This window comes from Salvia hispanica, chromosome 4, assembly GCF_023119035.1.
Source record: "Salvia hispanica cultivar TCC Black 2014 chromosome 4, UniMelb_Shisp_WGS_1.0, whole genome shotgun sequence".
NCBI classification, from domain to species: Eukaryota; Viridiplantae; Streptophyta; class Magnoliopsida; order Lamiales; family Lamiaceae; genus Salvia; species Salvia hispanica.
The window spans coordinates 22354084-22366730 of NC_062968.1; the positions used below are offsets into that span (position 1 = coordinate 22354084).

Here is a 12647-nt window from a genome sequence, read left to right on the forward strand (position 1 = left end):
AGAAATTCATAAAAACAATAAAATTATATGACATGACCTCAAAGCAGACGTAGTTATCCTTTATTTGATTGTGTATAAAGAAGGCAAAGACAGCATTAACCTCCCACCCGACCGGGAGTGAATCAGAGTCAGCAATGCAGAAGTGTACGGAAACGCTGTTGCATTCACCATTGTATCCATTGGGGTAGATTATCATTTTCCTTTCCAAATATGGACTTCTTAGTAAACCAACTCAAAACAATTATAATACCCTTTTTTGTCCATCATTAATTGTTGGAATTAAAGATGACGTTGAAACGACTTTTTCTGGTTTTAACTAAGAACTAATAGGACATGAGATTATGAAGTAATTGAATGCGTATCGATCATATATAGCGTGAGTTTTATGATTAGGGTTTTTTATGGATCAGGGCTTACTATTTTTTTATTTGGGTTAAAAATTAAATTAGTGCTGATCTATAATTTTAAAATAAATATTCAATTTTATAATTATTTGAACTACACATATGACATATATCCAACTTTGACATCGAATAATTTCAGAGGAAAATCCAAGAAAAACCAGAAAAAAAAATCAAAATTTTGGGAAAGCCCTAGAAAATATCAATGGTTTGGGGGAAAATTAGAAAAAAAAATTAAGTTTGTGTATTTGCGGTTAAATACATTACTATAATAATAAAAAAAACTTCATAATTTGTCACGCTGACACTTCCGATGAATACATTGGCTTCTATAGTTCTATTAAGTGAAAAAATTATTCTACAAAAAAAAATTTAGAGAAGACAATATTTGTATTTTTTGAATTTTTAGATTATATTAAAAATACAAGTTCGGAATAAATCAGAACATATTGAAAGTTCGAACTAATTTTTGTAATCGTTTTGCCATTTCCTTGTAAACAAAAGCTAGCTGTCCATATTGTTTTGAGTTAGATGTATATCCTAAAATGAATGAGCAGGTAATTATGATTTAATTTAGCAAATCATATCGTTTTAAAATAGATGTAAACTAATATGCGTAAGATCAATTCAAGAGTTGGATATAAAAGACCATTCATGAGGTAAAGTCTGTCCACTATTTAGTCCAATTTTAACTAAGTGTGAGTATTAAGAAATGTGAAAAAAAATAGTTGAAAAAAGTTAATAAAATACGTATGTCGTTTTTATATACTCCGTTTTACAATTAAATGTCACTTTTATAGGATAATGGAAGATGAGATTCACTTACTAAAAATAAAAAAATAAACAAATTACGCGATTTGAACAAAAAATATAGCGTTTTTTTTTTCTTCAATCAATAGGTTACAGTTATTTCATTTCAGGTTGTAAATCTCAAACAAAAAGTATATGCCCAAATATCTCAAAAACAATTGAAAGAATGGAATAGAAAAAAAAATCTAAATTAAATTCTAATGCTAATTCTTCGTCTAATTACACCACCACCACCACTAACGATTAATAATCTAGCTAGTGGCCTGGTCCTCTGGGGCTAGGTCCCGATGCTAGTTGTTGAAACCAAAACGACATTGTTTCCCTTGCGTTCTCGTACATTTTTGGAAAGTTGAGTTGATTCATTTGTGACGAATCTTTTGATAGTATTCTTGCTGCATCCAATACTCGTACTTGACTCGTACACATAAACACAAAAACTAGGAATATGATTGAGAGAATGCTTATTTTCGGGGAATTCATCTTAATTATCGATTGTATTTGGAGCTAAGTGGAGAACTATATGTTTGATGTTGTGAGTTGAGGATGGAGAATTATGGTTTGATTTTCTGAATTTATAGAGTAACAAATCTCTCAGTTTTCGTGTTGACCAAGGGGTGTGCTGTAACAAGTCATGGTGGAAAAATATAAAAATTAAATATGTCAAATTAGCAGTGTATGTATATTGGGAAGTCCAAATATGACCTCATGGCTGAGATAGAAAATTTGACTTGACCCACTATTTTAGTTTTTATTAAATATTTGTAAACACTAAAAAATCGATAGATTTTGGCTAGTATAAATACAGATTTTTCATATAGTCTACCCATACTAATAAATTTTGCTATTTCGTAAAGGAAAAATAAGAAACAGTGACATAACATCATGAGTTTATATTTGAAAAGTAAATAGTCAACATTCCGTGCTTTTACCGAGAAAAAATCGTTAATGGAGGCTTATTATTGAATTTATAAAGAACCAATATATTCAACAAGTACAATAGTTTCCTGTGATATTAATTAACTAGTTCAATCGTTTCTTTAATTAAGGTTTGTCCATAAAATAGAGTGTCATTCTAAACTGAATAATCAAAAAAAATCAAAAATTCAGAATTATTCCATAAAATTTGTCCCAGACAAGTGCAATTAATTCTAAGTGGTATGCATGTACTATACTATTTGTTGTGACGTGATTAACCAAATCACCCATTCTTCGTTATTTAATAAACAATTAACATTTTACTTACTACTCAATCCTCAACAAATTTAACTACTCTCAATTACTCCATCCGTCCCGCTTTAGAAGTTCCGGTTGAGTCGGACACATGTTTTAAGAAAAAAATGTTTGAGTGTGTAATAAATAATTATTATTGTGGATGTTGGGACCCACTTTTAATTGAGTGTCCAATAAATAAATGTTGTAGTGGATGTTGGGACCCACTTTTAACACTTTTTTATTAGTTGTAGTGGATGTTAGGACCCACTACCACTTTTAATACTTTGTAGACATTTTTTATTAATTTATCTCAACCAGAACTTCTAAAGCGGGACACCCAAAATTGATCAACCGAGACTGCTAAAACGGGATGGATGGAGTGCAATAATATTTTCAGTAGTAATGTTTGGCGCAAATATATTTTAAGTTAAGAATAGAATACCGGTATTACCTAATCTATTCCCGCGTTAAAGGGTATTATCGTAAATGCAGCAGCATCTCTCAAAATCGTTATCTGTTATCCACAAATTCAAACGACTGATAATTCACCACCATTTGCAGAACGAAAAGGAAATGGCATCATTCTCTTCACTACTCCCACTCGGTACCTAATTAATTCTGCATTTCTTAATTATCTTCATTTTTTTGTTTCCGCTAACCCTTGATTGAACTGAGTTACAAAGAATGTGATTCGAAATACTGTATTAATCATTTTAAATGGGCAATTTGCTGAAGCAGGGTAAGATGATTAATTTACTGCATAATTTGAAATTTGAAATGTCAAGGATAAATATGATTAAGGAAATTTCCTCGTGATAGTTTCATAGGGTTTGGGTGCTTTATCAATTGAAACAGGCTTTAGATTATAATTCACATTATTTGGTGAGGTGAGGGGTTTAATTGGAGCTATTTGTGCCTTTGATTTGCTGTTGGTGTTATATCTAATTACTAAAATTTGAGGTATTTGTGTGAGATTAGGTTGTATATTTGGAAAGGGTAATGCCTTCAGTCACCAAAGAGCACATAAAATCAGAGTTAGTGCCTTAGCTTCAGAACCTAGGTTACAGGATGAGTGTGCTGTCATGAACCGGAGAAGCCTGATGAATGTCGGAGTTGGGCTTTTAGGACTCGTGGGCGGTGCTACTTTGGCTGAAGCAGCTGGATTGCCCCCGGAGGATAAGCCGAAGCTATGTGATGATGCGTGCGAGAAAGAGCTTGAAAATGTATGGTGAGACTACATAGCTCCCTATACTTTTATCAGTATTTTCCTTATCTTGGGGTCTCTAATGATGATTTGCATCAACCATGCCATCTCCTTTAGATAAAATCAAATTATTATTGTTTTTGTAATCATTGTATATATTCTGCATTTTGAGAGATAGGATCATGCTTCTCCTCTCACTGTTAGAGGTTACTCTGATGCCATATCTAGCACGTTGTCAACAAGAAAATGATCTGAAGCAAATTATCAGCCTTTTAGATTGGCAGCTTTCCTTCTCGGCTTTTATATTCGGTGTTTAAAATAAGCCTCCCAGATCGAGCAGGATAGTTTTTTTTGTGATCAGAAAGACAAGTCATTAGTCTCTTCCCCTCAATCTTTTCAAACATCGAAGTAAGATTATATCGCTAAGCATTCTGGATCTGATGCTGAAGGTTCCAATGGTAACGACTGAGTCGGGCTTGCAATACAAGGATATACAAATTGGTAGCGGACCTAGTCCTCCTATTGGATTTCAGGTATGTACTGAAATATCTTTGTTTTTGTGTTTTTAGGAAACCGGAATAAGAATGGTTGTTGATAAAGGAATCAATGAAGTGATATAACTTTATTTCCCTAACTGGTAAAATGAAAAACTTAGTTCAAGACAAAGGTAAAGAAGTAAAAATTCCTCACATTTCTCCATTTTTCTTGTATTTTCTTCTCAACAGGTAGCTGCAAATTATGTTGCCATGGTTCCTTCTGGCCAAATATTTGACAGGTACTGGTGGTTATGGCATGGAAAAACTTGTGTAAAGCATTGTCCTAATGCATTTTCTTTGTCTTTTTTCGATATTCCTAGTTCACTGGAGAAAGGTCAGGTTTACATTTTCCGGGTCGGCTCTGGTCAGGTGAGACTCTAAGAAGTTTAGCCATTCACCGAATTTAGTCTCAGAGAAACTCTGAGAATCAAATTTGAACTTTTACTTTCTTTATCTGATATTCTGAAGTGAAACATCATGAATAGGTGATCAAGGGGTTAGATGAGGGGATTCTCAGCATGAAAGTTGGAGGCAAAAGAAGACTCTACATCCCCGGACCGGTAAGAATCTATAAGCTCTCTCTCTGCCTCAGTATATGATCTTTTCATACCAGATTAAGATATCTTGCTAAAAAGAAAGCATAGCATCCCTTCATGCATAAGAATTGGTTAAACTCTTGAGATATTCAACTTGAAAAGAGATCAAGAAATAGAATTTTTGACGTCAAATTATGGAGAAAAAGTTGTGTGAGTTTATGCTGATAGCAGAAGGTGCATTGTGTTTTGATCAGCTAGCATTTCCCAAAGGGCTGACTTCAGCTCCGGGAAGGCCACGTGTCGCTGCCAACAGCCCGGTGATCTTCGATGTTAGTCTGCTGTTCATCCCGGGGCTGGACGATGAGGAGTAACTCTCATTCAACATTCTCTACTCCCATTGGTTTATTCTTTTGGATATATACCTCTGCTGTAAAAATATTGATTGCTACCTTGTAAAGATCCGGTTTTCCAAGCAACTTCGAGTCTACTACTACAGGTATGCTTGTATGTATATGTAGTTGTTGAACTCTCATTTCAATCTCGATTTAAAACCGAGCTGCCTTTACCCGAAAGACATGGACAGCCAGCCCATGTTTATCATCGGAGAATTCCAGTAATCGGCCTCTGACTCTATGACAACTTAGTTTCCATTCCAACATTTTATTGCTTACACATTTTGCACTAGATAAGAAAAAACACTTCTTCAGATGTTGGCAAGTCGGCGACGACCTTCTTTAGCCAACGAGTTCCAACTCCTCCGGTTAGGTCCAAAACTAGTTAGGTCGAATATCAATGCCCCGAACAACAAGACCGATTTTCCATTTAGGATTATTCTTCTCGATCAAGCGCATCTCCACCTCCCCATCATCTCCCAGATTGTTGAAGAACTCCCCGAGCTTGATCTCCATCCAGCCGTCGCTGCGGCAGTGAGGAAACCGGCCCCTTTCTCCAGCATCGCAGGCCGTGGTGTCGATGAAGACGCCATAGCCCTCGTCAGCGCTGCCCTCGCCTATCTCTTTCACGAACCTCACCGATGCAGTCGCCTTCTGCAGCTCCTTGCACCCTTCTTGCAGCTTGAACACGAGATATGCACTGTAACTCGTCTTCAAACGCAGGCTTCTCGTGTCGATTTTTCCGATGATTTCCAGCCAGCAGCTTCTTACAAGCTCAGCCACCTCCCCACTGTTTTCATGCATCCATTTTTTTATCAAGCTTTAAATATTTTGGCATAGAGAGTAAAAGAGCCTTAATATTTATGAATATCATGACTATATGAGCTAGTTAAGAGATTACAAAAGAAAATTCCTAATTAAAACCTAATGGTGTGTTAATATCAAAGCCCAATTGGGCTCTGAGAACTTCTGGGTCCCATATAAATAGCAAGGAAACCGTTATTTACGCCATTTTTTGGTTTCGATACTAAATTAGGATTGCTTTGAATTCTCTCTTGATTCGGTCATTCTTGCGTTGCATTGACATCAGACCCTTGTATGAATCACGAATTTTGTGGAAATTTATGAGACATGTACACGCGTGTATAGTGTGTGTTTGTTTATAGAAATGATGAAATGAGTGAACCTGCAAGAATCAAGATGAAGCCAATTCCAATACTGTGGATCCTCACTCCAAGTGATAGAAAGCTCCCTTGCTCCTATCCAAAAGCTCTGCATCAATTAATTTCATCAAATCAAATGATAATTAATCATAATTATATGAAAAATATTTACCATTTTGATTGTTCCTGTCTCAAGAGGTTTATTATCATTGTGTAAATCATCAAATATGTGTTGGTATATATAGGCATGTAGACATTAAGCGTGCCACGCCGCTATAATCGGTTATCGACATATAGAAAATAAAATAGTAAAGAACAATAAAATAAGACTCACGTGAACAAAGCATATCCTATTAAGCTAAGACATCGGAAAATTACAACAAACTTTTCGCAACGTAGATAAAAATGGACAAACATTAAATATTTTAAATTCGGTAGATTAATGCGTAAACAATTAAATTAAATCAAACTAAAAACAATTAAATTGGAATAAAAAAAAAAAAAAAAACGAACTCAGCAATAGTATCCACTAATCACTACGCCGATCAAGCAGTGCTAAATCGCAAGATTGGTTTTTTTCGGCAACAGCGGCAAATTTATGATGATTTTAGTGGAAATCTAGAAGACCCAAAATCATGAGGAACAACAGCAGCAACAGTAGAGATGAGAACAGAAGCAAACAAACTTCTTCTTCACCTCCAGCTACCGATTCCAGATTCAATCAAACTCTTAGAAATGTTCAAGGGTATGTGCGCTCACTGTTCTAGATCTACACTTGATTTTCAGAGCATCCCATTTCTTGCAGTACCCCTAATTTGAATGTTTGTGTAACTCCCATTTTGCGGTTTCTCTTCAACCCACAAAATTGTTCGATTTTGTGGCTAGTTAGTTGTTGTTTTAGTCAATTGATTCCATCTGGCTAGTTAATTGTGTGATTTTGTGTAGAAAAAGATCTTGAAACTGTGAACTTCTCAGTGTGTCCGTTTGTGCTGATAGTTTGATGCTGCAACTGAATTGGAAGCTCAAAGTTTATGAGATCTGATCTGATGGATTCAGTGTTTTTTGTGCTTCTTTTTTTAGGCCTTTTCGGTTATACGATGTAATACAAAGTGTGACTGAATTTGGTAAGCTTTAGTTGGTTTTTTTTTATGCTTTGTAATGCAACTTGTCTGCTAAATGTTAGTGGTGGTGTGACTTGGCTATCCGGTATTTTCGTAATCTCTCTAAGTAATGATTAGGTATCTGTTTCCGCATTATTAACTTGCAGTGTTCAATTGCATAAAATAGGCCGGCCCTTAGAGTTGATTTCTTTGTCAAAAGAGTGACAACGTAACGTAACACAGATTCTTATGTACAGTTTGCTCAAGGGCCGCAGCTTCCCGGGAAAGATATTGATAACTCAGAGATCAGACCCATTGGATCCATCAACTCTGCATTCGCCAAACATTGACCAGAGGTCTCCAGAGAGTGATAGAAATCATAGTGAGCACCTGGACAGATGGACTGAGGTATCCATTTTTGTTGCCAAAATATGCAATCAGATCCGTAGAAGCCCAAAAGCCAAACCTTTGCTTACTAAATGTTGTTCGTCATCTTTCTAGGATGAACTTCAAAACAGAAGTAGCGGAAATGCTAGTTCCTCAGTTAACATTACAAAATCTTCAAGCACGAGTAGTCTAAGCACATCAACAGAGATTCCTAAGTCCAGTGTGGGAGCTAGAGCTACGGATTCTGCTAGGCTAATGAAGTTCACAAAACTATTATCTGGGTCCTCTGTCATCTTAGGTATGTACTGTTCTTCGTTTTCCACAGTTAGGTGGAGATAATTATATTTCAAGTTTATTTATATATGTTGCGAAACTGGACACGCATGAACTAATAGCTTATCTGGCATGCATTGCAGTTTTTTTTCTCATCTCCCATTTCGTCTCTCATGGCTATCTTTCCTCACTCTTTTAGTGTTTTTCTTTATTTACTCATATAATGCAGAAAAACTACGTGAATTAGCATGGAGCGGTGTGCCTCCCCATTTGCGTCCAACTGTGTGGAGACTTCTCTTGGTATGGGCATTTATAGTTGAACTTTTTTTTGCATCAACAAATTACTGTGAAGTTTTAGTAAGTTAGATCATTTTCATTTGTAGGGTTTTCTACTTGGATTTCTTTGGAACATTGTTATGCTGCAGATTTTATTAACATGTACCTTTCTTATTACATGTCTATCTCTATGTGAAAGTATGTGCAACGGGAGGTAAAAAAAAGTATAAAGGATTTCATGATAAAAACAGCATATATAAAAATAATAGCTCATGGATATTGAGTAAGCCAATATTGCCAGATCCCAGATCCCAGATCCCAACCAGAAAATTGAGTAAAAGTTACATAACATGTATGAAAATGTCCACTTGCATAAGTCGCTGACCAGGAATGTTTATTTGCAGTATCCGTATGTATGCATCAAAGTGTTATTAGATTAAAGAGTCCGGTTGTCTAGCTTGCATATTGGTATTCTAACTTCTAAGAGTAGAATATGGGGTTATAATCCTATGGTAATGCTGCATGATTTTAGTACTATTATTTTCAAAGAAGCTTTTGCATTGTCCTTATTCTTGTCTAGTGATTGTTAAGGCTTATGATACCAATTATTAGTATATTTATTCGATTCTTGAACTTTAAAGATGTACTGACAACAGGGATATGCACCCTCTAATTCAGATAGAAGGGAGGGAGTTCTGAGAAGAAAGCGCACGGAGTATCTCGATCACGTTGCACAATATTATGAGATTCCTGATACGCAGCGCACGGATGAAGAGATTAGCATGCTTCGTCAGGTTTTATAATCCTAGATCACTTTTATGGTTCTTGCATCCTTCGCATTATCACATGCGTAATAATTATGATTTCTCATGTACTTTTTAGATCGGTGTTGATTGTCCCAGAACTGTACCCGATCTATCTTTCTTTCAACAAGCTGAAGTTCAGAAGTCATTGGAGCGAATACTTTATACATGGTTTGATGCTGTTTCTTGATCTAATTTTGCATCTTTTTGGATTTTATTGGTGATCCTGTTCTTTCATCTATGGGTGTCTCATTAATCACCGTGCTTTTTCTTTGATTCCTTTTATCATCCTTCATATCAAACTCTGTAGTAAGTGTGCTCTTCTTTTCCGATTCAAGGGCTATACGTCATCCTGCAAGTGGTTACGTGCAAGGAATAAACGATCTCGCAACACCTTTCATGGTTGTTTTCTTATCAGAATACCTGGAGGGTAGTATTGAAACTTGGTCAATGGCTGATCTGTCTCGTGAGAAAATATTAAACGTTGAAGCCGATAGTTATTGGTGTCTATCGAAGCTGCTTGACGGTATGCAAGACCATTACACATTTGCCCAGCCAGGAATTCAACGTCTTGTTTTTAAGCTGAAGGAATTGGTTAGAAGAATTGATGGTATGATCTTAAGTGTGATTATTAGATGAAAAATTTTAGTTTTATAAATCTGCCACATATCAAGATCATTGATTAACCGATTAACTCGTTTGTTTCCAAATGAATTAGAACCTGTATCAAAGCACATAGAGGAGCAGGGGCTCGAGTTTCTTCAATTTGCTTTCCGCTGGTTCAATTGCCTTCTTATACGAGAGGTTTAGAGACATAATCATGCTATTCAAGTTTTGCCATTGCCTGCATAACGTTTGTATCAACTGTGAATGGTTTAATGTTGTTTTCAGATTCCATTTGGTCTCGTTAGTCGCTTGTGGGACACATATCTTGCTGAAGGGGACGCACTACCTGAGTTTCTTGTCTACATATCCGCCAGTTTCCTTTTGACGGTAAGATCACTTTGTGTAGTCCGTCTATTGTTATTTTTGTCTTTTCCGTATATAGCATCAGAACCAGACATGTTATTTCTACATTCTTGTACGAACTCTCAGTATTCGAGTTTTTTACGTGTTTTGAGTGCATTTGTATGCGTGCAGTGGTCGGACAAGCTACGGAAGCTGGATTTTCAGGAGATGGTGATGTTTCTTCAGCACGTTCCTACGCACAACTGGACCGATGTCGAGCTAGAGATGGTGCTCTCTCAAGCGTATATGTGGCACACCATGTTCAACAACTCACCTAGTCATTTAGCTGGCTGAATCATCATCTGTTATACTTTTTGTGATTTTTTAACTGATTTTTACTTTACCATGATTGTTGCTGGTTGCTGTATTATCTTGTAATTTGGCTCTAATTTCGCTTTTTAATACAGTTGTTAAAAACATTTGCAAAAATGTCAACTTTTGAATCCATTAATGATGATTGTGTAGTTTTTAGTTGCATCTACAAATTTAGCAGACATACTGTGTTTGTTTATTCATCATATCACTAAAGTTCCTAACTAAAATCAATGTCACTAATTTTTACAAAAGATTAAAACTTTTAAGAATTTCTACTTTCCAATGAGCAAGAAGAATTTATATTTACATTATACTGTAAATCAACTGAATTTTTCCAAAGGGACACACATCAAAACTGGTATGATCACAATAAGCAATGACAGACATCTTCAGATGATGACAAGTTTCTTCCTCTTTGGCTGCCAAAGACAGACAAATCATATGAGAAAGAGAGTTGGATATAACTCAAATGGCAAAGTTCACTAAATCGAAAACTTAAAACGTCGTAAAATATGTATGGAAACTTATAACACACTCTGCAACAATTTCTGATAAACATCTGCCACAATAAGTGATATCCAAATTTCTGAGAACCCTCTTAAGTTCTACTATGGTTCAATTATAAATCAGGAAATTGAACAAAGTTTATTAATTCATGGATCATATAATCCTCTGGCATATTGAGGCTTAGGACTAATAAAAATTCGCATCCTGATATAGTATATATGAAAAGTCCAACTATATATCTAGATACAAAGCGGGTGCTACCAAACGCTTGGAGCTCTAGATGCATCTCAACAATAAGTCCGGAATATATCTCACTAGATGAAACCATCCTAGGTTGGTGGGGTAAAAGAAGATCTGGTTCGACCATCACTTGTAACCTAAACTAGAAACGGAGAAGGTTAATATGCTTAGTTCACAAACCCTAACTACACTAAGTGAAGATGCTTCTAAACATGAATATTAGTGGCAAAATTCAACTATTGCATGCTGAACCTCAATAATCAAGAACATGTATAGTGTTAAAGAAATCATATAGAAACAAATGACACCACCTACGAAAGGGGAGAGAGATTGAAGGTAATGGATACTCACATGCTTCCTTTCAACTTCTTCAAGAAACTTGTTCGGGTAATCAAAATACTCAGCACATTCTTTCCTTATAGCTTCCGAAAGGGCATTCTCACCAGCCTTTTCGAGGTTTCTTATCAAAATAGTCAGTGTTAACTTATCCGGGACATAGCCAGAAGCCTTCATCTGGTCATACGTTTCCATTGCTTTATTCACCATTTCAACTTTGAAATATGCTCCAATCAGTTCAGTATAGGTTCTCGCATCCGGCTGCAGGCCTTCATTCTGCAATTCTACAACGAACTGCTCAACCATCTCAATCATTCTGTGCTTACCCACCATCCGTATCATGTCGTTGTACAGAGATAGATTGGGCACGTACCACGTCTCTTTCTTCACAAAATCAAACACCTGAAACCTAGTGATTTTACATCGTAAGCTCATTCGAAAAGAGTAAATACAAATAACAGAACTGATTAAAACAGAAGCAAGAGAAAGGCCTATATCATAGTATCATATAGTCTAAAAACTCAATGCTTGATGTTTTTCACAAATCATAAGAGAGCATGTGAAAACAAACAAATTTACAAATCTTCAGATTCTAGCTCATCATAAGCAACTATCAGCAATCCCATGAAGCTCAACGTGAATCCACCCCAATTAGGGTTCACTAATCCCCAATTGAGATTTACTAATCTCTAACTATGATTTATTAATCAAAATTTAAACTTAAATTGGTGAACCAATCCAGCTGATTAAGCATACCTTGAGGGCTAAATCCAATTCATTTTGCCTCTGCAACTCGGCCAGTGCATCCTCTAAATCGGCCTTCAAAAGCCTCCCGAGCTTAGTGGTGAGGACTTGTTCCAGTTTAGAAGGCGATTTTTGCGCCAATTTCAAAGATTGAACTGCTTGAATGGTTTCAGAGGAGAGCACTCGCGTCCTCCACATAGGCTTTCTGGGGCCATTTCTAAGACCTCCGCATCTGATTCTCAGCGTGAGAGTAAAGGTCGAAATCCGAGGCTTCTGTTGAAGTCCCAGTTGAGAAAATTGGAGACTGAAGCTTCCCATTACAGCAAGCTCAGTCCTTCAATTGGAGAATTGAGTGAATTGAATTAGGGCACAAATCAATTTGGGTATAAATTTTCTACTGTGCT

At 36.1% G+C, this 12647-nt stretch overlaps 4 protein-coding genes across 6 annotated transcripts; 2 read left to right on the forward strand and 2 right to left on the reverse strand.

Moving 5' to 3' along the window:
* The first annotated feature begins 2895 nt into the window (after positions 1 to 2895).
* Positions 2896 to 5231, forward strand: LOC125185200 (peptidyl-prolyl cis-trans isomerase FKBP16-3, chloroplastic). Its single transcript, XM_048081697.1, has 7 exons — positions 2896 to 3027; positions 3402 to 3646; positions 4077 to 4160; positions 4353 to 4402; positions 4484 to 4532; positions 4649 to 4723; positions 4954 to 5231. Exons 1-7 carry the CDS (start codon positions 2910 to 2912, stop codon positions 5068 to 5070), a joined length of 738 nt encoding a protein of 245 aa, XP_047937654.1. The 5' UTR covers positions 2896 to 2909; the 3' UTR covers positions 5071 to 5231.
* On the reverse strand, positions 4748 to 6444 carry LOC125185203 (F-box protein PP2-B11-like). 2 transcript variants are annotated; one of them, XM_048081702.1, is made up of 3 exons: positions 6427 to 6444; positions 6278 to 6363; positions 4748 to 5881 (listed from the first exon to the last, which is right to left on the reverse strand). In XM_048081702.1, exons 1-3 carry the CDS (start codon positions 6427 to 6429, stop codon positions 5473 to 5475), a joined length of 498 nt encoding a protein of 165 aa, XP_047937659.1. In that variant the 5' UTR covers positions 6430 to 6444; the 3' UTR covers positions 4748 to 5472. The 2 variants fall into 2 exon arrangements, with proteins under 2 accessions (XP_047937659.1, XP_047937658.1); XM_048081701.1 differs by lacking the exon at positions 6427 to 6444 and having other exon boundaries at positions 6278 to 6369.
* Positions 6445 to 6758: 314 nt separating this feature from the next.
* LOC125185197 (TBC1 domain family member 22B-like) lies at positions 6759 to 10578 on the forward strand. Its single transcript, XM_048081693.1, has 10 exons — positions 6759 to 6999; positions 7612 to 7762; positions 7856 to 8039; positions 8244 to 8314; positions 8947 to 9084; positions 9173 to 9264; positions 9432 to 9703; positions 9812 to 9897; positions 9985 to 10086; positions 10234 to 10578. The coding sequence occupies exons 1-10, from the start codon at positions 6890 to 6892 to the stop codon at positions 10393 to 10395; spliced, it is 1368 nt and encodes a 455-aa protein (XP_047937650.1). The 5' UTR covers positions 6759 to 6889; the 3' UTR covers positions 10396 to 10578.
* An 8-nt stretch (positions 10579 to 10586) lies between these two features.
* LOC125185199 (pentatricopeptide repeat-containing protein At1g62350-like) lies at positions 10587 to 12611 on the reverse strand. 2 transcript variants are annotated; one of them, XM_048081696.1, is made up of 3 exons: positions 12256 to 12610; positions 11515 to 11901; positions 10587 to 10835 (listed from the first exon to the last, which is right to left on the reverse strand). In XM_048081696.1, exons 1-3 carry the CDS (start codon positions 12559 to 12561, stop codon positions 10806 to 10808), a joined length of 723 nt encoding a protein of 240 aa, XP_047937653.1. In that variant the 5' UTR covers positions 12562 to 12610; the 3' UTR covers positions 10587 to 10805. The 2 variants fall into 2 exon arrangements, with proteins under 2 accessions (XP_047937653.1, XP_047937652.1); XM_048081695.1 differs by lacking the exon at positions 10587 to 10835 and adding an exon at positions 10879 to 11300 and having other exon boundaries at positions 12256 to 12611.
* Positions 12612 to 12647: the final 36 nt, after the last annotated feature.